Source organism: Vidua chalybeata, chromosome 9 (assembly GCF_026979565.1).
Source record: "Vidua chalybeata isolate OUT-0048 chromosome 9, bVidCha1 merged haplotype, whole genome shotgun sequence".
NCBI classification, from domain to species: Eukaryota; Metazoa; Chordata; class Aves; order Passeriformes; family Viduidae; genus Vidua; species Vidua chalybeata.
The window spans coordinates 9,401,681-9,426,222 of NC_071538.1; the positions used below are offsets into that span (position 1 = coordinate 9,401,681).

The following is a 24,542-nucleotide window of genomic DNA, read 5'->3' on the forward strand; positions in this document are numbered from 1 at the left end:
ACTAAGATTTTCCAGGTGCTAAGCAGCATTAGCTGACAACTAATGAGCAACTAAGCAGGAAAGGAGGGAGCAATCCTGACAATACTTTATTATTTAAAAAGTGGTGGATTTTTCCTACGTTGGGTGACAACACCACGGCTTGTTCTGTCAAGGTGTTTCTAGGAAGACCCGGTGCATGGCAGGGAAAGGATTCTGGGATGACTCCAGTGATGGGACAGGGCTCCAGCTGCACGGGGGATGCTTGGAGGGTTCTTGCAGAACCGCTCTGGGTGCTGGCCCTGGATCCTGACCCCGCTGTGTGCGAGGGGGACACGCGTTCATCCCCACCAGCACGGCGCGGAGGTCATCAGCTGCATGTCGGAGCATGGATTGTTCTGGAAAGGCACCGAGCCAGGGACACACCAGTCCAGCAAAGCCTCCAACCCTGCTGTGCCACAGGAACCACCCCTCCAGCTCAGCCTGTCCCTACTGCCGGCTCCGGCAGCAAATGGCGATGGCCACGGCCGAGCTGCTGCCAGGGCCAGCGGCTGCCACGCAGGAATTGTCCTCGGCGTAGGCTCCCATGGAGCCAGGGCTCTGGGAAAGGGCGTTACAGCCCGTCAGCATCCAGCCCTCCTCACAGGACACTGTCACCTAACGGGGAGGAGAGGTCATCATCCATGGGCCAGCAAAGGGCCGGGGGGCCTGCCCATCCCCGAGGGCCCCACAGTTCAGGGTGACGTGACTGCTCTCACCCAAAAACCATCAGGGTGGCAGAGGGACAGGCAGAGACAAAGACAACACCACAGCAGGGGAGCATGGCCCATCCCTACCTTCTCCTCGTGTTCCAGGCCCATGTGCTCCTTCAGCCGGCACTCGAGGCTGGCAGTGGGGCAGCACAAGGCGTGTGCCACCGCCTCGCTCCTGCTGGCACAGCGGCTGGGCCCCCTCCCCAGCCCCACCACGGGCCTGCCACCAGCACCCAGCACCGCGGATGGGGAGTGGAAACTGCACCCTGCCCGGGGGAGAGGGGGTATTGGCACAGGGCAGCCATGGCAGCATCCCAGCGCACACACTGGTGCCAAGGATGTCCCGAGAGAGCCCTGAACCTTCCTCCCTCCATGCACACAGCACATGCACCCCTTCCCTGCCACCCCAGCAACCACTCCCACCCTTTACCCCCAAATCCCAGAGTGTTTCTGGAAGAAACACCCTTGTCCCTCAGGCTCAAAGGCCTGTAGCACCACGTTGGGCGTTACCGGTCAGCACGTGGTCTCCTGGGGAGCACTCGGCCCCCTCGGACCTGGCCTTGATCCGGCATTCAGCCCTGGGCCACGTGCAGCACCTGGCGATGGCATAAACCCCCTGGCCCCGGAAGGCGTTGTGGGCCACGCACTGCTTCTGCCCGTCCTTGTCCTGCCGATGGGGCAACACAGCGTCACCATCTGGGGACACCCCTCCGAGGCCGGCGGGCACTCCAGGGGCAGCAGCTCTGCCCCGCACGCTCTGCTCACCTCCATGTGCTCCCCCAGCCGGCTGCCGCTGCGGGAGAAGCTGGAGCAGCTGAGCATCTCCTCGGTGCTGGCGCAGCGAGCCACGGCCGTGGCGTGCCGGGCGAGCCCCGAGCGCGCCGACCACACCGAGCGGCAGAGCAGCCGCTCCTCTGCAACGGGGCCGGGGCGTCAGCGGCGGGGGACACCCACAGTGTCACCCACAGTGTCACCCTCAGTGTCACCCAGCGCCCGCGGCACCGACCAGGCTCCGTCTCGCCCGTCCATGCAAAGGGCTGCAGCCAGGCTCAGCCGTCCCCGTCACAGCCCGGGGGACATTCCCTGCCCACACAGCGTGCTTTCACCCCGGCACTTCGTTCCTGGTAAGGGCAGAGCTCTGCCGAGCACCCAGCAGGCAGCGAGGTCCTCACCTGCTGCCAGCCGGGTGGGCAGCCCTGCCACGCTGTTGGGTGTCTGGAGGCGCTGCTCCTCCGGGATCCACGCTGTGTCCATGACGTTCTTGGTGGAGAAGCGCAGGAGGCGCTGGCGGAGCTCAGCCAGGCTCAGCCGGGGCTCGGCGCTGAGCAGCACGGCCGCGATGCCTGCAAGAGCCCGGGAGGCCGCAGTGACAACCAGAGGGGACGCAGCCACCTACGCAGCGCTCCCATGGGCAGCAGGGCCCCAGAGACACGGCAGGAGGCATCTCTGCAGCCCATCGCCCACACGCGCGGGGTGCGGGAGCGCTGTGCGGGCTGCAGCGCCCGAATGCGACAAACCAAACCCGTGAGTCATGGAACACAATCATGCCCCCAGCTCAGGCATGCCTGAAGCCCTGTGCCAGCATCAGCAAGCGGAGGGCCAGCCCTCCCTGCCCCTCAAAGCGCAGCTCGCCTGCCACATGTGCGGCCGCCTGCGACGTCCCGCTCTGCGCTGTGAAACACGTGCTGCAGTCGCTGGAGGCGCCGATGATGTCGTCCCCCGGGGCAAACAGGTCCACGCAGCGGCCAAAGTTGGTGCCCAGGGTGCCGATGGAGGCAGGATGGTCCTCGCTGTCGGTGGCACCGACCGTGATGACCTGACAGCGACAGGGGAGCACGGGAGGGATGGCACGCCCAGCCCCAGCCCACGCCGCTGACCCGGAGCTGCAGGGGATGAGGTGGCACCCAAGCCTCAGGGGTCCCCCACAGCCCGTACCTCCGGCTCGGACGCGGGCGAGTAGAGGCAGGCATCGTCCTTGTAGTTGCCGGCGGCCGCCACCACGACCGCTCCCATCCGTGCCAGCCGCCGGCAGCCCGCGTTCAGCGCGGGGCTCTGCGCGCCCGCCAAGGGCAGCAGCACCACCCGCGGCGCGTAGGGCTGAGCCTCCAGCGTCCTCCTGATGAACTCCAGGGCTGCCAGGGACAAGACACCATCGCAGGAAGCTCCGGGAGGGATCCTGCTCCTCCCGGGGCATGGGGTCACTCACCCATGAGGGTGCCGCTGACGGTGCCCTTCCCCTGGCAGTTCAGCACGCGGAGGCTGCGGATGTTGGCGCCCGTGGCCACGCCGGCGTCGCGCCCGCTCAGCACCCCGGCCACGTGGGTCCCGTGGCTGTCACACTGGCTGGCCTGGCACGGGCACGGCAGGTTCATGCCCCAGCCCGTTGCATCAAAGCAGGTTTGCAATGCCACGGTGTCCCCCCCCCCCGCCCCCCACCCCTTCCCACCTTGATTCCCTCTTACCCGACACAGACCCGTGCTACCCTAGAACACTTTCCTACAAAGTGCCCGACTCAGCCATATATCCAAATAGACCACCTGGAGGGCCTCAATATCCCCCAGGACCACAGCTCCTGTTGCTCATCCTGCCCAGTATTTTGGTCCGGGCCAAGTGTCTCCCTTGTCCTGGAAAGCCTCACAAGCCTGGCCAGGATTTGGTGGATGCAGAGGGGTGCTTTGGCCAGGATGCAGCATGTGGCACCTCAGGACTCACCTGCCTGTGGAAGCGGGTGCCATCCTCCTCGGGGATGCTCTCGAAGCCAGTCACAGTCACCCTGCCCTCGATCTCCCGGTGGGTGCTCTGCACGCTGGTGTCCAGCAGGTAAACCTCAGCCAGGTCACCTTTATCTGCCAGGGATGCAGCAGGGGAGAAAGGCAACCACCATCACGGTCAGCACAGGCCACTTGGTTGCTCCCAAAATGCAGCTCCACAGCCGCAGCACCGTGGGACAGAGGAATATTCCCATCCCTCAAGTTAAGGAGAGGGGTCCTGACTCTTCCTGAAAGCGTCGCCACCCTCACACACCCCAGCACTTACTGGGAGGGCGGTAGGTGCCCGAGCTGGGCTGTGGCGGCACGATCCTGCCCAGGTTCCAGGGAATGCCCTGGGCAAAGACATAGGCATCCTCCTCAATGTACTTCACGTGCGGCAGCTTCAGCGCCTGCGGGGAGGACACAAAGCTCCTGCTTCCCCCCAGAGCTGGGGCTGCCACTCCCACCAGCGCCCACCGCAGCTGCTGTCCCCTGCCACGACCCTGTCCTCCACTCCACGTACCGTGTCCAGGACGTCGCTGCTCATCCTCACCAGGAAGGCGGGCAGGAGGTGGAAGACGTGCAGCAGCTCGGCCAGGTGTCCCCGCCGAGCCGCCCGGGCCTGCAGCCGCCGGGCCGTGCCTCGCAGCGCGGCCTCGCTGCCCGCCCGCAGCATCACCACGTAGCGCCCGGGCAGCTGCCACGACGCCTGCGGGGACACGAGCACCGGGCTGGGGTTCGGGGGACACACACAGGAGCGTGGCTGTCCCCCCGCCCCACGCTCCTCACCTTGGCGGCGCGATGGAAAGCAGCGGGTCCCGGAGGGGCGGCCCCGACGGCGGCTTCCCCGTCCTGGGCCGGCCGCAGGGCCAGAACCAGCTCCGCCAGCGCCAGCACCAGCGCCAGCTCCAGCGCCCGCGGGGACATCCCGCGCCCGACGGGCAGCGCCGGGAGACGCCGGGACCCTCGGCGCCGGGGACGGCACCGGCAGGGACCCCTGCGCGACCGCCGAGGGGCCGCAGCGCACCCGCGGAGCCGAGAGGCTGCAGCGCACCAGCGGAGCGCACCCGCGCAGCTCCCGCAGCGCACCCGCGGGTCGGAGCTCCCGGAGCGCACCCGCGCAGCTCCCGGAGCGCACCCGCGGATCTCAGCTCCCGGAGCGCACCCGCGCAGCTCCCGGAGCGCAGCGGCGGCCGCGGCTCTGCCCGTCTCGCCGGGGCTCAGCGCGGCGGGGCGGGGATCACGCCACGGTCGCCGGCCCCATCGGGCAAGCCGGGCGGGTTAAGCATTAACGGGGCTGCGGGGCGGTGGGGCCGCGGGGAGAGGGCAAATGGGGCCGCTGCTCACCCCGAGTCCCGGCGGATCGCTGGGGGCTCTGGCGAGCAAAGCGCAGCCGCTCAAGGACTGTTTTCAGAAAGGGCTGAAAGCTTTAATGTGCCTCCTACTGCCTCACTCCACGAATAATTTCCCGTGAAATCCTCTAATCCTATTTGGGCATTTTTTGCAGAGTCGTCGCACATCGCAAATGCCCTTTTTGCGGGATGATATCGGCGCTTTCCCGCGAGTCTCCACGCCGCTTCCCACCTCTGCCCTCCCACAGCATCGGGATCCCACACTGCCCCGCATCCCCACTGACCTTCGGCAAACCCCGTCCCTGCTCCCGGCTTTTCGGGGAAATAAGAATATGTTTGTGGTTTTGGCTGGTTATTTATAAGCTCCTCAGAGGTTAAATGTTTATATGGATGCACACGTTTTATACAGATGTGTGTGTTTCGTGTGGATGTGTATGCTTTGTGTGAATATATGTTTTACATGGTGTACGTGTTATAATTATGTGTATGGTTTGTATGCACACATAGGTTTTATATGGATGTGTGTGGTCTGTATGCACGTATATGTTTTAAATGGACGAACATGCTTTATAATGATGTGTATGGTTTGCATGGACATTAATGTTTTACACAGGTGTGCATGTTTTATAAGGATGTGCATGGTTTATATGGGTGCATGTGTTTAATATGGATGTGAACAGTTTGTAGGGGAAATGCTGAATTTTTAATGAGACCTCAAGTGGATGCCTGAGCTCTGGTTCAGGTAACTGCAGGGACACCAGACCCCTCTTGTCACCCACTCTGCTGCGGAGAGCTGACACTGGAAGGGGTCAGCGTTCAGGACACTGATCGTGGGGACAAGTCTCACTCCTGATTTTTGGCTCAGCTTCCTCCGTGCTGCTAAGTCCCACAGTGAGCCACTGGGGCCTCAGGAGGCTTCTGAGACAGCTGAGCACGGGAGGACCCCGTCTCCAGGGGGACAGTCTCCCTCTCCATGCAGCCTTTCCCTTCGTTTTTCCACAGGGGACAGTCTGTGTCCCAGGAAAGGATGGAAGGAGCCCGAAGAGGAAGGAGGGGGTGGCAGAGGTCTCCCAGTTCCACGTGCATCCCCACGTGCTGAGGAACCCATGGAGATCTCGGAAGCGTGGGAAGGGATCCGGCCCAGCTCTCACACTCCAGGAGTGGGTATCTGCAGAAAGGTTATTTTTTTTTAAATTGAGAATTATTCAGAAATAGCCCAAAATTTGCACCTTGTACAGAAGAGCTCTGTTTCAGTCCTGGCTCTCTGCGGGGCTCCCAGCGTGTGTGTCTGTGTAGAGGGCGGGCTCGTGTCGAGGGGGGAGGAAGGAGAGAGCAGAGGAGGCATCAGAGAAGACATCAACAAGGGGGAAGGGCTCCTAAATCCTCAACAAGGGGGAAAGGCTCCTAAATCCCTGCTGCCGTCCCTTCGCGGGGAGAGATGGAGCATCACGTCGGTAAAAGGAAGACTCTCCACGCATTTTGAAGACCTCTGCGTGTGTAAAGGCTTTAACACTGCAATGACTCAGCCCAGAGGTGCTCGTAAAGCACACCCTGCACCAGCCGGGAATCGAACCCGGGTCGCAAGAATGGGAATCTTGCATGATACCACTACACCACTGGTGCGCTGCTGCCGGCTCCTCCCGCGGGCCACTAAGGGTCGAGCCCGTCCCGTCCCGTGTAGGTGGCACTGCCAGCCCCTCTCCCATCCGTCGGCTCCCGGCGCGGGGTCCCTGCGGAGGGTGACACGCGTGGGCAGCGGGCGGTCCCCCCCTGCACAAGCTGAGCCAGAGCCGGGGCTGCTGGCGGCGCTTAATGCCATGCAGGAATGTCCCGGCTCCCACAATGTTTAACCTCGGCCGGCGCGGGAGCCGGGTCCTTCGGCTCAAGGATGCTGTGCCGGGGATGGGGGGATGCACGTCCAGCTGCGCGAAGGGTTCCACGGGGTCCAGGTCCCGTGTCAGCCCCCTTCCCTGCTTCTGCCTGGAGAAATGCTCCCGAAAAACAGATTTCTTTTGCCAAAAATGAAAGTGAGTGCCAAGCCATGAGGTAGGAATCTCTTCTGTGAGGAAATTCTGGGAGAGGGTTCAGCCTGGAGAAGAGAAGGCTCCAGAGAGACCTTGGAGCCCTTTCCAGCACAGAGACTACAGGAGAGCAGGGAGGAGCTTTGGACTGTGAAGCCCTGGCACAGTTTTCCCAGGGTGGGAAATGTGTGGATGTCCCATCCTTGGACACATTCAAGGCCAGGTTGGACGGGTCTTGGAGCAACCTGGTCTAGTGGAAGGTGTCCCTGCCCATGGCAGGGGACTTAGAACAAGATGATCTTTAAGGTCCTTTCCCAGCCCAGACATTCTGTGGTTCTGTAGGTAAAAGCTTCTGTGTCTCCACCAGATTCCCACACTCCACAGGAGCAGTGACATCCTGCCCTTGGACGAGGGTGTGGCTCCATCCAAACAGCATTCCCAGAGCCACCACACTCCCTCACCCTGGGAAGGACAGGCAGGAGCTGAGTCCATGCAATCAATCTGGTAATGCTTCCCCCTGGAGAGCGTCCCACAGCCCTGTGGCAATGTTTAGCCAACACTGGAGCCTTCATTCCCCACCCTCCTGTTGGCCATAAACACCCCAAGTGCGTAGGTGCTCCCTGACCTTCTGCCTGGCTGCTTTGGTGACACCAAGGTGAGTGAAGGGTGCAGGAGTGTCACAGGGGTGTGACACCTCAGCTACAGCCTTTGCTTGCGGACCCTGCACTGCACCAGCCAAGTGGCAAGTGGCACAGGGAGCACAGGAACATCCCTGCAGGGCTCTCGTGCCCCATCCCCCCGGGGTGCTGGGGGACAGCTTTCCCCACCTTTTGTGCTTGGGAGGTTGGAACTGCAGGGGTTTTGTGCTCCCTTCCAGCTCAGTTCTGTGATTCTGTGGAATTTGCTGAAGTCTCTGCCAGCAGACGTGTGCTCCCAAGCCTCCTGGGGCCATGCCAGGCACAGGCAGACCCAGCCCATCTTTCCCAAAACGGAGCAAGGGACTCCCAGCATCCCGGTGCTGTTGGATGCACTGATGCTTTGATCCAGACCTGGGGAGGCTCAGCCTCACAGATCCCTGCAGTCCCGAGCAGCCAAAGGCTGTGGCTCCCACCAGCTCTGCCATCTCTGTGTGCTGGAGACAGGCTGTGGAGAGCCCCTGTGCTGTCCCTGTCATGGTGACAAACCAGGCTGAGACCCATCCACGTGGTCTGGGGCAAACACTTTTTATTCACAGGAAGTTTGGGGACGATGGGAGCCAGCGTGCAAAGCCACCTGCAGCTGTTGACACCGACCCAGCAGACAGCGTGCAAAGCCACCACCTCAAGTGCCATCACCAGGCTTTTGGCTCAGCTGTGTCCTCCTCCCTGTGCCCCCAGGAGTGCTGGAAGCTGGTCCTTGTGCAGGAGATAGGGGACAGCACGATCTGTCACCTCCATCACCCCTCTCCCAGCCTGGAGATACGAAGGCTGCCTGCTGCAGGAGACTCAGGATCAAACTTTAATTTCATCAGAGCTTGGGTAAGTGGGAAAAAGACTTTCAGGACATCTCTGCCTGATAAAACCCACCTGCACTGAGCAGGTTTTACCTACCTAAACCTGATCCTATTACAAACAGCACAGTCAATCCTTTCCCTTCCCAAGCACAGTATTTAACCCAGATCCTGCCCAGCCCAGCTTCTCTGTGCCCACCCAAATGGCTCTGGCAAAGAGGCCTTGTCCCATATTCTGTTGAATTCAGGAGCTGGGTGTTCCCCCTTTGGGTCTGGGGGAAATTACAGCCTCCTGAGTGGCTGGGTGTGCACAAGGGCTGCAGCACAGCACAGGGACAGGCAGGACCCTGGGGCCACTGCACTTTTGGGGACAGCCCCCTTTCCTCCAGGCTGTGACCTGTGTGTTCTCTCCATGAGGTGAGTCCATGCCAAGTGGCCACTCTTCCCAGGAAATCAGTTCTCGGGCTCAGAAAGGCCATCACTCTCCTTGAGCAGAGCATCCGGCTCCTCCTGGAGCCCGTAGTAGAGATCATCCTCCTTCCCAGGGCCTTTCCAGGGGGATCGGGGCTGCTCTCCCCGCCCCGGGGAACTGCTCGGGGGGCGGCCGGAGTGGGTGGAGCAGGGCAGGGTGCGGCTCTGTGGCGTGGGGCTGCCGGGCACGGAGCCCTCCAGCGACGGCGTGTCCATCTCCTCCAGCAGGGATGCCAGCGGGGCATCCCCCGGGGCTGGCCGGGCGGGGCTGCGGGGACAGGGTTACACCAAACGCGGCTGGGCAGGAGCTGCGGTGCCCCCGGAGCGCCGCTCAGGCAGCATCCCAGCATCACCAGTCCCCTTGCTGGGTGGCTGGAGAGACCTGGGATGTCTGTCCCTATCCCAGCCCTCTGCGCCTGCTTTTTTGGGGACGCCTGCCTGCCAGGTTCCTGCTGCCCATGGGGTGAAGTAGTGGCTGTCCTTGCATTTCCTGAATCTACAGCTGGGATGGGAAAGCACTGCACCCATCCCGGCTGTAGCTACATTTTGGCAAGTCCTATGCCCTGAGCCTGAACAGTGATCACCTGCAGAGCCCTTTGGGACCTCCCAAACCAAAGCTTGGGCATCATATGTGGCACCTGGTTTGAGGGTCACGTTCTGTGCATCTCATTTCTATCAAAGTCTGACCAGGAACTTTGGCGTTATTCTTGTGAGGGACGCCGTTTATATTGATAAAATGAAATAAAAGCAAAATGCGAAAACGCAAACATCAAAATGCAAATTACAACCAAAGCCCATCTAAATTTCCTCCTGGGAAATAATTTGGTTCAGAGAATCCTCGTGGGTTGAGACACCACCCCCACCATTCAGTGGGGCCAAGGGTGTGGAGGCTCAGTGCTGTGAGGGCAGCAAAAACCCCTCTGCATCCTCTCCCTCCCCCCGTGCTGGGGGTCTGATCCCCCCATTTTCACCCCACATCCCACCAGTGCTACCCCAAGCCCGCAGGCACCACATACCAGCTGCCTGCTGCTGTTTCCAGGCGAGGTGCCAGATCCTGGAGGGGCTCTCCAGCCCCTCCCAGCTCCCGGTGGATCTCTGCCGTGGCCTGCACGGCTGGCTGGGAGCAGCTGCGGGATCTGGGCTGTGCCGTGCCTGGGGGTGGGGCCGAGCTGACCACCTGCTTCTGTACCTGCTCGTAGGATGGCAGGCTCTTCTCGTAGGTGCTGCTGGCCTCTTGGCTGGGGCAGGGGGCAATCAAGCTGCAGGCAAAGGGATAACAGGGTGCTGAGCAGACCTGGACCCCAGGGAGCTGGGAGATGCTCAAGCACATGCACACAGGGCTCCATCACCTGAAGGAGTGGCTTTAGAGGCCACCAAGGCCATGTCACTGCCCACACCAGCAGCCAGGGGATGCCTGCAGGAACACCACTGGATGCTCTGCATCCCCCAGCATCACTCGGGCTCAGCCCTGGGAGGGGGGGGCTCAGGCAGCCCTTGCCTCTCCCAGCCTGATCCCTGCCTGGCATTTTGTGCTGCACCAGGTGCAGCTGGCCCCAGTGCCAGACCCTGCCCTCAGGGCACACACATCACCCTGCTGTGGGACCCACCCGGTGTCCTTCTGCGGCAGCACCATGGGTTTGTGGTCCAGGAACCGCTCGGCCTCGAGGTCCGCAGGGATGAACGTTATCTGAGGGGAAAAGAGAGGCAGAGCCCAGGGGCTGTGCTGGGCATCACGGGGACCCCCGGGCCTCATAGTGGGAAAAGGGCCAGAGTGTCCCTTCAGCTGGGTTTAGGGTCTCTTCCTCATTTGGATGTGTTCCTCATTTTGATGTGTTCCTTGGAAATGGCTTTTTTGAGGGAAATCAGTAAGGAATGAATGAATCCAGCAAAGCCCTGCTCTCGGTGCCTTTCCCCCTGTGGAGTCACACGTGTCCCCAAGCCCAGAGGGAGTCCCAAGGCCCACACAGGAGGTCAGTGGTCAGGGACCACCCTGAGGGTGTCCCATCCTTGAGCCTCAAGCACGGTGGCAAAGCCACATCTCCCTCCTAGCTGGGGCTGAGCTCAGCTTTGAGGGGAGCTGGTTTCTGCTCCACGCCAGTCCCAGAGAACACAACTGCTTTCAGAGGTCCCAGCTGGTCCTGGGTCCTGAGGTGGCTCCCCCACATTTTGGAGGGCAGCCAGGCTGTTGATGGGCCATCCAGCAGCGCCCAGATCAGTCCTACAGATGCCCTCTCCTTGGAAACAGCCCTTTTCTGCCAGAGCCGTTTCCCAGGGCAGGGACGCGTGGCTGCGCTCCCTGCCAGCAGTGCCCTCTGTCAAGGAGACTGGCAGGTGAGGGCTGGGCTCCGGGGGGCCGGGACCCTCCGACCCCCATGGCCACCACAATCCCTTCTTGGAAGTCCTGGGAACCTGCCAAGCCCCAGACCCCAAAGAAGGGGCTGCGTGGGAGAGATGGACACAAGTTTATTTCCTTGGGATTATTCCCTGCTGCCTGTTTGAAAGCAAAGCCCCAGGCTCAGGGAGTGAAGGAGACAGGGCGCATCCTGCAGGCATCAGCAGGGCACAAGCCTCCCAAAACAATTCCCCTTCCAGATTGCTGCAGCTGGCTTCCCCTGGGGAAACTGAGGCACAGCCTGAGGCTGCACATCCAGAGCAGCCAAAGCCCCCCAAACCCAGCTGAGCCCTCGAGCCCCGCAAAGTGCTCAGCAGCAGGAAGGATCCTACCTTTGGGTAGCACTGGCACATGCTCCATGTGATGCCCACGGCTACGAGCAGCACACCCAGGACACAGAAGGTGATGTAGTACTGGGGCTTTTCCACGCTCATGATGAACATCCCCAGCATCACCAGGAAGAAGCCCAAGATGATGAACCCATAGCGGAAGGTCTTCTCCTCTGCCATGGGCTCCGGGCAGGGGAGGCAGGAGGAGAGATTTTGGGAAGCCCGTTCACCTCGGCCGCTGCCTGCTGAGCACACCTGCAGCGTAAGGCGAGGAGTGGTTTCTCTCTCCAGAGGCTGCCAGGAGCTGCACGTCGAGCTGGTCCTGCCCAGGGCTGAGCCAGCCAGTTTTTAATGGGTTTGTAATGAATGCAAACACTGCCCCGCCGTTCACACTCCAGTGGAGACACCCGGCACGTGTCCGGGTAACCTTCCCTGCGGGCACGCTCAGCCGGACCCCACACCTTGGGAAGGGACAGGGGGGGACAGGGAGCACGGCTGCAGGGATGGGGACCCAGAGACCAGCTGGTGCTGTTGGGATTTTCCCAGCCCTGGGCACTGGAGCTGGACTTGGTCATAAATCAGAGCTGGCACAGCCCCAGATAGGGGGGATGCCAGGGCCCAGCGTGTTCTCAAGGGCTGCGGGGCTGCAACAGGAAAAGAGGGAGAGCTCCAGGATCTTTTTGGAGGCTGAGGGGTTTGGAACAGACCCTGCCTTGCTCTGGCTGAGTGCTAAGACTGCCTCACTGGGCTGTGAAGGAGGAACTAAAGCCAGAAAAGGATGGAGTGAGGTTGGTCCACCCAGGGAGAGTAAAAACAGTATCCCTGTGCCCTGTGTACACTTAAGTTGGAGCTGGTGTGTTAAAAGGTGTCTCCTTCCCACCACAAATCCGACAGCCAGACAGTATTTCTTTTATTCCCTTGATTTATTCCCTCATTTTATTCCCTTGATACACCTGGTTTATAACAAATAATTATATTATAAACAGTATGTTAGACGTGGCTGTGGCTCCTCAGCCACTCTGCAGCCCTGCAGGGCCACAGGGGGCCCAGGGCAGCGCTGAATTTCGGTGGGATGCAGGAACTGGCAGCAGCCCCTGCTGCAGCTGGCCTTTCCTCTGGGCAAGGCTGCACACCCACCCGTGGAGGGCAGGCAGGGAGGGGGCTGTGCCACTCAGGATGGCTCTTCTAGGAGGCTGCCTGAAATGCCAAGTGCACTTGGATGCTCTGACCACAGGCACGACCCACTGAGCATCTCTAACACTAAATGAAGTGAGGCGTGGGGAGTCGGTGTTCAGGGAAGAAAGGTGGAAGGGATGGAGACAGGGCTGGAGGGGCATTGCAAAGGCAGAGAAGTGAATGGTGCAGGCAGAGCTGGGCTTTGTCTGCCCAAATTACTCGGTCTGTGCTGCAGATTTATTATTGAGTGGGCAGCTCCTAGCCTGACAGGGGCTCCCCAGGGTGAGCAGGGAATGCAAAGGCTCTGAAACCAGCAGTGGTTTTATTAAAAATATGAAAGCTTTCAAACATGCCAGCTACCCCCGACGCTCTGAACACATCTCCCGCGGGCCCCACAGCCCCCACAGCGCCGGACGCACCGCTCGGACAGCCAGGAAAGCCGGGCTGACCCTTCCCACTCCTCGCCCACCCTCCTCTCACCCCCACCACGGAGAGGCTCAGTTTAAAGCTGAGGGACTGGGCAGCCACCCGCAGAGTCCCGCCCGGGCTCAGAGCCCCCGGACGCTGATGTTCTCATAGCTGGGGGGAGGCGTTGCCTGCGGCTCCTGGGGCTGTGCCGCGTCCAGCCAGGACGGGCTGGGGCGGAACAAGGCGCTGTCGGAGGAGCTGCGCCGGCGGCCGCCCTGCCAGCTCTCGTCCTCCTCCAGGTAGCGGTACAGGGGCGGCGTGAGCTCCTCCTTCCTCCCCGGCGGCTGCACATAGGCCGGGGCAGCGTGGGCAGGTCTGCAGGTCAGGGCTTCTTCATAGGTGGGGATGGCACTGGTGTCCCAGGTGCTGCGAGGGGAGAGGAAGAAACCCAGCAGCGCACACCATCAACATCCCAGCACCCAGCTGGAGCATCCCAGCACCCCTGGAACATCCTAGCACCCAACTGGAGTATCCCAGCACCCCTAGAACATCCCAGCACCCAGCTGGAGCATCCCAGCACCCCTGGAACATCCTAGCACCTCTAGAACATCCCAGCACCCAACTGGAGCATCCCAACACCCAGCTGGAACATCCCAGCACCCAACTGGAGCATCCCAGCACCCAGCTGGAGCATCCCAGTGCCCCATTAACTGGAGCATCCCAACATCCCATCAACCCCATTGTCTGGAGCATCCCTGAGCATGATTAACACTTGTACTGGGGACAGCACATGGGCAGGTTTTGCTGAAGTGTCATGTGTCACAGGGCGACCGTGTCAGCTGCTTCCTGGCATCCATGAGGTTTTGCAAGAGGGTCCCATGGGCAGAAGAGCGTCCTCATCATGCCTAACCCCAAATTCACCCCCTGAAGAACAGAGGCTGCTGACAGCTGAGGGAGCAGTTTGGCACAAGAACCTGGACAAGCGCCAGGCACCCCAGGTCACCGTGGTCACACCCCGCTCCCATGCCAGCCAGAGCCCTCCCTGCACTGGCCAAGCCTGCTGCCACTTCCAGCAGAGTTTTCCTGAGCAAACACAGCTTGTGTACAGGGAAAACCTCTGACAACCTTTGCCCTGCACATGGCCCTGCTGTAAGGGCCAATCAGCCTCAGCTGGCACAGGAATGCTACCTTGGAAATGTGGAGAGGGGGATTTATCCCAGCACAGGATGCTTTGCTGGGACTGGAGGAGCTGCTGCAGCACCAGCACTGCCAGGGTGCTGCATCCCATCCAGCAGGGGAGTTGGCAGCTCAGGGAAAGGGACATTCCCCACAGGGGCACAGCAAAATCCCTCCCTGGGACAAGGACTCTCCTCCCAGATAGTCAGACCTGCTCAGAAGCTCACAGATATCCAGAGATGGGCACTGAAACCCCTGGAGAACCAGGAGCATGCTTCCCACTCCAACTGTGTTTTTATGGTTTAATGTTCTGAAGAGTTTCTCTTAGTGCTGCTTTTCCCCAGAGCCCGATTTATGCCGGAGCCAAGATCTTTGCTGTGACCCCATAAAGCAGCACTGGGAAGGGATGGCTGGCCCTGCTTCCACAGCAGTCTCCAAATAAAAACCACCTTTTTATCAAAAAACTTTTAAATGAAGAAGTGGGAGCAAATCTCAGGCTCACGCTGGAAAATTCAGGTAACCTGAAAAGCAGCAGTGGTGTTCAGGGCAGGGTAAGGAGTCCTTCTATACCCTGAAATGGACTTCATAAAGGACCTTCTGTCTGCATTTCTATCTTGATGCCATCCTAAGGATTATTTTCTTTTTTTTTTTTTTTTTTTTTTTTCCATTTAACTCCCTTGTAAGAAAGACTTTGCTTCCCTTAAAGACATTATAAACACCCTCATCCTTACAGAGCACTGCAGACCTGGCAGACCAGCACTGGAGCTCTGAGTGACCCCTCCCCACCCCCACATCCAAACCTTCTGCCAGAAAACCAATGTGTTCTTCTGCTTGGTGGCCCTGCTAAGGACACGTGTCCCTCGGCACGTGATGGCCCTGCAGGGCAAGGAGAGCTGGATGCAGGGCAAGGAGAGCTGGAGCGTGGGCACGGAGGGGGTGGGCACGGAGGGGACTGCGGGGCTCGGGCTGACATTAATGAGCAGGAGCATCCGCTCGGGGGGCAGGAGGCGAGCACAGAGCAGTGTCGCCACCTCTGTGAGTCCACCAGCCAGCAAGGCTGGGAGCAGGTTTAGGCTCAGCGACAGCCAGACCCATCCTCCACCTCTGCCCACCCAGGCGCTGGCAGGGACGAGGCTCCCACCTGCAGTTCCACTTCTCCGGAGGCTCCGCCGTGAAGTACTGCAGGTCCCTGGGGAAATGGTACTGGTAGCGCCGGGACACCACCCTGGCGTTGGCCTTCACGGACCACAGGAGGCCGAAGATGAGCAGGATGCCGCCGATGCCGCAGCAGAAGAAGCTGACGGAGCGGAGCAGGGCGCTGGAGGAGGAGGAGCTGGGGACGGCCTCGGCTTCCCGGGGAGGCAGGAGGCGAGCCCCGCTGCCGGAGCCCACCTCGCCGTCACTCCACCAGGCGAAGCACAGCGTGCCCGTCACCAGCAGCACGGCCCCCGTGATGGTCAGGCCGTAGCGGAAAGAGGCGGCTGCCATCCTTCAGGAGAAGGGTTTAGGAGGGGAGAAGAGCGAGGCAAGGCATGAGAGAGCCTGTAAGACAAGAAAGGTGCCAGGTTTGAGAGGGAGAAGCTCATGGAAGACCTGCCAGAGGAGAAAATGACTGAGCGAGGAGGTCCCCGGGGCTTGCAGCCCCTTTAGGCGTTATTGTTATCCATCAGAAGGGGCATTTCCACCATCTCAGATGGGAAGCCCTTGGGAAGAGCAAAGTCAGCACCAGGCTGGACCCATAAACTTCCCAACAGCCTCGTAAAAACATCCCAATTTTCAAGGAACAGCACAAAGGCAGGATGGACACCCCAGCTCCAGGCACTTTCATAGCTCTTCTCTTTGGGTTTTATTCCAGACTTCCTCCCAGGCTTGGAGGAATGCCAGCTGGGTTTCCTGGGTTTTCTAAGCATGGCTTATGGAAGAGGTCGGAGAGAGGAACATAAATTTAAGATGTCATCACTTCCAAATTATCAGTGTGCCTGTTTTCTCCTCCAGAACTGATGACATTGGAAAAATCTGCTCAATCTTTATCCACATGAAGTTTGGCACACAAAACTTTGCTTGCCTGGGTCAGCTCCAGTGCAAACTTTCTCAAGTTCCTGTCAAGACTGATCCTGCAGGTGTTATCACCAGCTTCACCTTCCCTATCAGGGTGGTTTGGAGTTGGTTTGACAACCAAACAGGTGAGGTAGTGCCACATATTCCTGCTGGGTGGCCCTCCTCAGCTAAATGTCACATGCAGAGAGATTCCCTGGTGCTGGAAAACTTGGGGAGGGGGATTTGGTTACTGATCTCAGTCCCCATTGCTTTCTCCAGCAAACAGCAAGCATCTGCTCCCTCAGCTTGTGCATCCCCAGCTCCCAACTAACCAGGGAGGCAGAGAGGTCCCTCCCATGCCCTCTGCTCACTGCCCAGCAAGAAGATTCAGGTTCAGCTCCCACTCCTCAATGGACAAAAAGCTTTGGGCCACGTGGGAATTAAGCACCAACACCCCCAAAGAGATTCAGTCCTGAGTGACTCCTCTGTGAAGGTTTGTCATGGTGGCAGGGCCAGCAGAGAGTCTGCACTTGAGGGATGGCCAGGACAGAGGGGGAGCTCAAGCAGAGGTTGGTGGACAGATGGATGACCCACACTCAGCTGTCACCTTTGCCTTCATCACTGTGCCTGTGTGTCAGTAACAGGACCATCATGTGGTGCCTTTGGTCTCCATTCCTCCAGGCAGGGCTCATCTCCTACAGAGGGGTCTTAAACTGTACCCTGAGATCTGGAAGTGCAGAGCCAGAGCCAGGCAGGGAGCAGAAGTCCAGCATGGACTTGGTGTCATCAAGGTCAGGTAGAATTATGTTATTTCAAGCTGGTATTTATCAGATGGGCCCACTAAATGGAAAGCCAAATTACCTTGTAGTGAAAGAAACACTACCTGATCTAATCGACATTTAATGAAGGAATCTGATGAGAAGTGAGATTTAAGAAAGCTGAAGGAGTGGGAGCCCCAACAGCTCACTCCAGCTTTTGTCCCAGGGGTCACAAGCCCAAAATGCCACCTGGGCTGGCTGTGGCCAGTGGTCATCAGCTGTGGCCACCTGCTGGGAAGGCAGTCATGTTCCTGGGCTGAGAAAAGGCAGAGCTTCCTTCTGTTATGGGGGGCATGTTTGGATGCTCCCTCCTGAATGGCAGGGGCTTGGCTGAGCTGAGATGGAGACGAGACTGTTGGAGATGGTATCAGATGCTGTCAGGGATCAGCATCCCCAAACCATCACTGAACATGAACAGGACACAGCAGAAGAGCTGGGCTCAGGTTGCCTTGCAGCAGGAGATGCTCAGGAGAGCACTGACCTATGAATGAAGCTCCTTTGGACAGCAATGTGTTTTCATGTAGAAATTTCAGCGTATTGTTTAGAGAAAGAAAAAAAAAATCATCAAAAAAAAAATCCCTACAGCAAAGCTTTCAATCCAGCTGCGTGCAAATGTCAGAGCACTCCAATCTGAAACACTGGACTGAACCCGCACCAAGAGTTGAAACGCTCACCTCCTGCAACAAACACGCTCCTCACTCTGGGGTCAGACTGGAGAGGTGCTCTGAATTCCCCGGTGAGATTTAGGAGATGCTGTGATTCCCCTGCCTGGGCACGGGGAATTTTGCAGCCTCCAGCACTGAGCACATCTGGGAGAGCTGGCAACGAGGGGGAGGCGGAGGGAAGGTGGAGAAGCCTCCGACGGAGAAGCCTCTGGGAGGTGATGGATTGACAGCTCGAGAGAATAAACTCTTCTCTCTCTTGACAAACCCAGCGCAGCGCAAGGAGCTCCCCCAGCCTCCCGCACGTGCTCCCGCAGCGCCTGTGCGGGGGCAGCTCCGCCGCGCTGGTGGCATTGCCACCGCTGGGTGACATTGCCACCGCACCGTCCCCTTGCCAAGCCCCCTCTCGGGCTGCCACAGCTCTCCTGAGCCTCTCTGAAAGACTCACGGTGCTTTCTCAGCACACCAAGCGCTGGAAGAAGAGTCTGAAGGAGCAGGGAGCGAGGTGCGAGGCTGGGGCAGGACCCGAGGCTCCCGCAGCCTCTCCCGGCTCCACTCCCCGGGCACTCAACATCTGCACAGCAGCTCTCCCTCCCCATGAGCATTCCCAGCACCCGTTTTCACGGAGCCACAGCAATTGCCGGCTCTCCAATACCCTTCTCCACTCCCCGAGCCCCCCTGACATTTTGTTCTGCCCTGTCTCCTTCTCTGACCTGCTCTGAAATAGTTTTCCGGGGAATAGATTTGCGCGTTGCATGTACAAACAGATAATGTTGATAGTTTACATAGTTCCAGTGAGCCGCTGAGAATAGCAGCCCCCATATAAAGTTATGCAGATGGTGATTCATAGGGTCTACTAAGCATTACTCAGAAAAACGCTCTTTTCAAGCAACACGAGAAAAGAGTTTTGAACCTCTCCCACCGCCATCAAGCAGAAATCCACCTCCACACCCGTCCCTCCACGGCACTTACAGACCGTCCTTCCGCGCGGGGCTGGAGACCTTTAATCACAGAAGAAGAACGCCGGGCAGAGAGGCACCAAACAAAGCGTGAGCGTGTCTTTAGGGAGATCCCTTCCTGCCTTCATCCAAATTTGCTATTTTGTTGTGATAATTATCACTGAGGGTTTGGTCCCCATTCAAAGCAAAGTAACAGCGATGCCTTGGAAGAGCTTCCAAGAACTCCGGTGCGCTCAGCCTCCCGAGGCAGGTGCGGACGGAGCAGAGCACATGTGTCCCCTGAGCCAGGCTCCGGGGCCACGCCTGAGCCCCGCGTCCCCTCTCCGGCGGTGGCCGTCACCCCCGTGGTCTGTCCCGCGGCACAGCCCCGTCCCGCCCGGCACAGCGCCCAGCCGGGGGGTGCCCGTGTCCCCCCGCCGCCCCGGCCCCGCCGCGTACTCACCGCCGCCGGCAGCCCCGCTCCGGCCGAGCGGCGGCTCCGCCGAGCCCGGCCCGCGGGGCGGGCGGGGCCGGGGGCGGGCGGGGGGCGGCGGCGGCTCGGGGCGGGCAGGGACCGGCGCTCCCTCCCGGCACGGCGCACAGCCCGGCCCGGCGGCTCCCGGCTCCCCGCAGCCCGCTCCCGTTCCGTCCCGTCGGGGCGCGGCGCTCCCGGGAGTTCGGGATGCAGAGCCCGGGAGGGTCCCCTGCGGCTGGGACAGCCCTGCGCTGGGGACATCACGGCTGTCCTGTGTGTGGGACAGCCACGCTGCAGCACAGCAGCGTCTCTGCCCCAGTCGTGCTTTGTGACCACTGTCGTTCTCCTCACCTCTGTGTCAAACGCTAATATTGTCCCTTTTCCTTATCCATGGAATTAGAACGGTTAGGGTTTGGAAGGACCTTTTAAAGGCCATGTAGTCCAACCCCCCTGCAACCAGCAGGGATATCTTCCACTAGATCAGGCTGCTCAGAGCCCCATCTCACCTGGCCTTGAATTTTTCCAGGAATAGAGCATTCACCACCTCTCCGTGCCAGTGTTTCACCAACTTCACTGTAAAAAAAAAAAAATTCTTTATAGCTAATCTAAGTCAACCCTTTTTTAGTTTAAAACCATTGCCCTGCAGCACTCAGGACACCTGGATATTAAACGAGCTGAGGGTGCTGTGATCTGAATTTCAGGGTGGTCGGTATGACAGCATCTGGATTCAGGCACAATTCCTCATCACGGAGCTGGAGGGAGATTCGATCAAGAGCTGCTGTACCATGCTGTGCTATGGCTGTGCATCTCACACATCCACAGATCCACAGATGCACCACGCTGCCCTTGGGCTACAGCTGAGCATCACTGGTAGGCAGAGGCATTTCTATGGATACCCTGGGCTGCTGTTCCCGCACTGCTTGGAGCTCCTCATCTCACCAGCTCAAAACCAGCTCAAGGTTTACCTGCACATGCTGCAGGGACTGATGCAAAGCCCTGCTGTGGAATTCATATCTTCTTCATACATGATTAGAAGTCACTCAACCCACCTGAGAACGTGTGGGTGTAGAGCTGCTCCATTTACCTGCAGCCACTGTGGAGTTTTACAAATGGCAAACTGAGGCACACGGAGGGCTGGCTCACACAGGAGTGGCTCTGCAGCAGGTTGGGTCTCCATCCTAGAGGAGCATGGGGCAGAAGTCCCCAAGGCCAGCACCTAGTGATGTGGAGGCACTGTGAATCAGCAGTCACCCTGTTGAAGGACAATAAGACAACTTTTTCTGTTCCTTACCTGCTCAGATATTGTATTTAACTGAAATTTGATTGTCAAACAGCATCTGAAGCACTTTAAGGTGGTGTCAGTGCATGGCTCCATGCTATTCCCAGCACAGGGCTGCAGAGTGACATGGCTTTGTGCCAGCACACTGGTTTTTCAGCCCCATAACCATCCATAACCTTCTGTCTTGGCCTACAGGCAGCCACAAACGCATGGTAAATATTCCAGCACAAGGTAGAGGCTGGACGTGCTGAGTGCCACCAGCACCTCTGTCTGCTTACTTGGCAAAAATGTGTTTTACCCTTCTGAGAACTTTTCTGCAGGTGGACAAGGTGCTGCAACACAGGGCACAGGGAAAAGGCTTCTCCAGAATAAAGATAGAATATCTGTGCAAAATATGTGAAACATCCCATGTACGGTGAAACTGCAGTGGAGAAAACAAGGAGATATAAAAGACAGCTACAGCCCCTGCAAGAACAAGAACAAAGGAGGAACGGGGAAGGAGATTGTTCCAGTAATTGCCTCCCCCAGGTAAGGATGCTGAGCCTGAGCAACACTGCTGGCACAAAAATAATGCTGCTTTTTGATTCATTGTTCACCTAATTTTGCTGCTGCAGCAAATCACATGTAAAATAGTGCATTTCACTGTATAATCAAGATAAATAAGCCAGCTTTTTCATTAGAGGTGTGTGTGTGCAGATGCATGCACTCTGTGCCCTGTCACGACAGGATGGGTGGTACCAAGAGCACCAAGCCAAGAATGAATTTGGATGCACCAAGTCCAAGGAGCACAGGCTCCTTGACAGAATCCTTATTTGTGGCACCTGGGCCAGGCCACAGGTGTCCATCAGTGATTTGGCACACAGGACACTCACCCCATGCCCAGCTGCCCCCAGCAAGCACCTCTGGTCACATCCCCTGTGACAGAGTCACTAAAGATCCACTGATGTGGCTTCAGGGGTCACATCTCTGCAGGCATGAGGTGTCCATGTTGTCCAGATCCATGGAGAAGCCATTCCCAGGGGCTGGCACACCTCGTGTTTTCCTGGACTCTGGGTGCAGCCTGCCAGGCTGATAAGAGGCTGCAGCACATAGCCATGAGGATGTGCAGATGGGAGAGAGTTCCTGCATCCAGCACGTGGAAAGCAAAGGAGAAACCTCCTGCTGTTTATCTTTGCCTTAATTTGCATCTTCTTAAAATGCCTAATTAGTCCTGCTAGTTGATATACTGGCTCAGGCACTCCCACTTAATCCAGTCAGCAAACCCAGGCTTTGAAAATATTTGCCCTACATCTTCACATGAGGCAACATTCACCGGTGTCCTTTGCGGTTGAACCTGCAGCTGGACATGGATCTCTCGGTGGAGGTCCTGCCGCATGGGCAGCTGGAGGGTTTGGGAGCCCTCCCTTGTGGTCTCCATCAGGAAATGCCAAGCATTTGGATATGAAAGGGGATCAGCCCCCTGACCTCAAAGTGGGTTTTTTTTGCTAGTTCACCTAGAAGTATTCCTTCTGCAGATCAGCTGTGGTTTTGACCCAAGACTTTACTGAATGCCAAAGTCCTTTTTGTACCATAATATGTACTTTGTAATGTATCTTATTATTTCGTTCCAATGGCTTTACTGAGTTCGAATTATAAAAGGAGAACAAGATGTGTATGAAGTTGTTTAATATCAGTTTCTGTTGTGGTTCCTCCACTAGCTATGTCCATCATCTAGCAAGCCACTGGACCCAAAACCTCTGAGTGTTTTAAAGCTTAAATGTTTGCTTACTCAACTGTGATGATGTCCCAACCAGCACATCTGGTGTAAATGTGCACCACACTGAGGAGCACAACTGTGGTGGAAATTTTGGAAAGGGACTCGGAAAGTACAGATATCATCATCCACAGAGGGCTTTGTGGACAAGCAATGTTCTCAAATTACTTCAGCTCCTTCTCTGGGACTTATGTCAGTGCAGGAGCACCTGGCTGAGGTGCCAACTCCTCCTGGGGCTGTTGTGTAGAGAAATGGGTTTGATAAAGCTTTGGGTTTCCTTCTGTGTTGCAGATGAGGGCAGAAGGAGCTTCCTAGGAGCTCTCCAACAAAATCTGCAAAGGATTTGAAATTTTGCCAACATGGGGTGGGGGAAGAAAAGAGTTAAATCCTGCTGCCTCAGCTCAGCCTTTAGTCAGACAAAACTTTTCCTGAGCTCCTGGAGATTTTTGCTTCAGGGAAGCCCCGTGTCTGAGCTTCTTTCTTTCTCCATGAAGAGGCAGCACGGTTGTGTTACACATGGGTAACCCACCATGCAGCGTGTTTTACATGCCACAGCTGCTGCAGCTCTGCTGGAGTGTGAGCTGCAGTGAGGAAACATTGATTTCCAGCCCTGTAGGCTCCTCAGTCAAGCTTGATGTCGGTCACATCCATCACACTTGAGCAGAGAGAGCTATGGGAGACATGCCCTGGCTGCTGAAGCACAGCAGCAGCTTGCTTTACTCCACACATCAGATATCTGAGCTCCTGTGTATCCTTGGTTCCAAATGCTGATGTTCAAAGGAGCAGCAAGCACTTTGATTAAACACAAAACTGGCTAAATTTGCTTCCCAGTGAACTCAACATGAGGTGTGAGATGAACCACAGCTATGCTGACATCCCCAAGACCTGGTGCTTCTTCACGTCTGCTGCATGCAGCCATTACAGAGCTCTCCAGGGAGCAGGGAATGGGTTGGGCTTTGTTTATTTTTCAGCACAAAAATGCAAAAGAGAAGCTCAAAGCAGCATTAATTACCAATGTTAGAGAAAAAGGGTGGAGCAGCCATCTAGCTCTTCTGGTTGCCACCACATGTGAAGCCCTTGGTGTCCAACACACATCTGTCCCAGACGTTCCACAGCTGTTTTCCTTTTCCAATGCCCCTGCCTTATCCCACTGCCTGCCTTGGCATCAGACTGCCCACAAGCACTTGTTCACATCAGAGTGCTGTGCTGGGAGGTGGCTGAGGGTTATAATGCTGCCAGCAAACCTTGCAAACATTTTGTTGGAAGCATGACAGCCTGGGAAGAGATACAAGGAATGGCTGAGAGAAGGAGAGTTTCGAGGTTTCTTAAAGAATCAGCAGCTAAGGTATCAGCAAAAACAGATTTAATATAAAAGCGACAGCACAATGAAGTTTGTTGGCAAGGTTCACTCTATTGCTTACTAATAGTTAAAGCACACAGAGAAAAAAGGCAAATAAAAAATCCAATATCAATCAATCCAAACTGATAGAAACACAGCATTATCTATGTGAAGGCTGGGCTGGGGAGGGGGAGACAAAATGACAGGAGACAGTAAGGATAAAAAGGAATACATCCTAAAAGCACAACAGTTCTTCAATAAACAGCTTTTAAACTTAACAACATTTCAACCTAACAGATTTAACTTATGTTGTCAGTTAAGCCAAACAATACAGCAAAGGATTAATATAGGATTTACTATACCACAACAGTAACTTACCTACAGGCCTAACTTCCTTCCAAATCTAAAGTACTTAAGGATCCAGGAGAGCAGCATTCCCAGGACATTTGATGCAGCATATGCACACTTGCATGCACACTGACATCAAGAGTCTGTACAAGACACCTGTAAGGAATTCCCTTCTAATTCAGTGAAATACTCACCTGGGATGCCTTTGGTGCCCTGCTGTGCCCAAAAGCCTGCCTGCTTTCTTCACAGCTCATCTGCAACATCAGCTGTTGACCTAGTAAGAGCTCTGTGATTTCTGCCCGCACACCTTGCCTCGCTTTAACCCAGAACATTTACATCTCCTTACACGGGTTTCTAGGTAACTGAAGACAATTTGGAACTCTGCAAGAAATAACAGGAGGTGAGTTTGGGAAATAACAGGCTGCAGCTTCTCTGTAATGGCATTAAAAGAGTCAGAGGATATCAACACTCATCTCCAGTGCCGCAGCTCCCTCAATGGGGAATTTGCCTCGCCCTCTGGTTACCTCTGTGGTGTCAGGCTTTGAGGAGACCCCGCTCCTGATGTTCTCCTGATTTCTTCCTGAAAGGAGCAGCACTAGCA

The 24,542-nt window shown here is 57.5% G+C and overlaps 3 protein-coding genes and 1 non-coding gene across 7 annotated transcripts; all 4 read right to left on the bottom strand.

Moving 5' to 3' along the window:
• Positions 1–63: 63 nt before the first annotated feature.
• PCSK9 (proprotein convertase subtilisin/kexin type 9) lies at positions 64–4,490 on the bottom strand. Its single transcript, XM_053950348.1, has 12 exons — positions 4,268–4,490; positions 4,002–4,187; positions 3,765–3,888; positions 3,441–3,574; positions 2,935–3,076; positions 2,664–2,860; positions 2,361–2,544; positions 1,901–2,071; positions 1,494–1,642; positions 1,239–1,395; positions 813–994; positions 64–633 (listed from the first exon to the last, which is right to left on the bottom strand). The coding sequence occupies exons 1-12, from the start codon at positions 4,403–4,405 to the stop codon at positions 466–468; spliced, it is 1,932 nt and encodes a 643-aa protein (XP_053806323.1). The 5' UTR covers positions 4,406–4,490; the 3' UTR covers positions 64–465.
• Positions 4,491–6,382: 1,892 nt separating this feature from the next.
• Positions 6,383–6,453, bottom strand: TRNAG-CCC (transfer RNA glycine (anticodon CCC)). Its single transcript has one exon. It is a non-coding gene; the product is annotated as a tRNA-Gly (tRNA).
• Positions 6,454–8,793: 2,340 nt separating this feature from the next.
• Positions 8,794–11,712, bottom strand: BSND (barttin CLCNK type accessory subunit beta). Its single transcript, XM_053949804.1, has 4 exons — positions 11,536–11,712; positions 10,419–10,498; positions 9,828–10,070; positions 8,794–9,079 (listed from the first exon to the last, which is right to left on the bottom strand). Exons 1-4 carry the CDS (start codon positions 11,710–11,712, stop codon positions 8,794–8,796), a joined length of 786 nt encoding a protein of 261 aa, XP_053805779.1.
• Positions 11,713–13,011: 1,299 nt separating this feature from the next.
• On the bottom strand, positions 13,012–24,307 carry TMEM61 (transmembrane protein 61). Of its 4 annotated transcripts, none has more exons than XM_053950477.1 (3): positions 24,136–24,307; positions 15,434–15,834; positions 13,012–13,542 (listed from the first exon to the last, which is right to left on the bottom strand). In XM_053950477.1, exons 2-3 carry the CDS (start codon positions 15,778–15,780, stop codon positions 13,257–13,259), a joined length of 633 nt encoding a protein of 210 aa, XP_053806452.1. In that variant the 5' UTR covers positions 15,781–15,834; positions 24,136–24,307; the 3' UTR covers positions 13,012–13,256. The 4 variants fall into 4 exon arrangements, with proteins under 4 accessions (XP_053806452.1, XP_053806453.1, XP_053806449.1 ...); XM_053950478.1 differs by lacking the exon at positions 24,136–24,307 and adding an exon at positions 19,729–19,746; XM_053950474.1 differs by lacking the exon at positions 24,136–24,307 and adding an exon at positions 19,211–19,281.
• Positions 24,308–24,542: the final 235 nt, after the last annotated feature.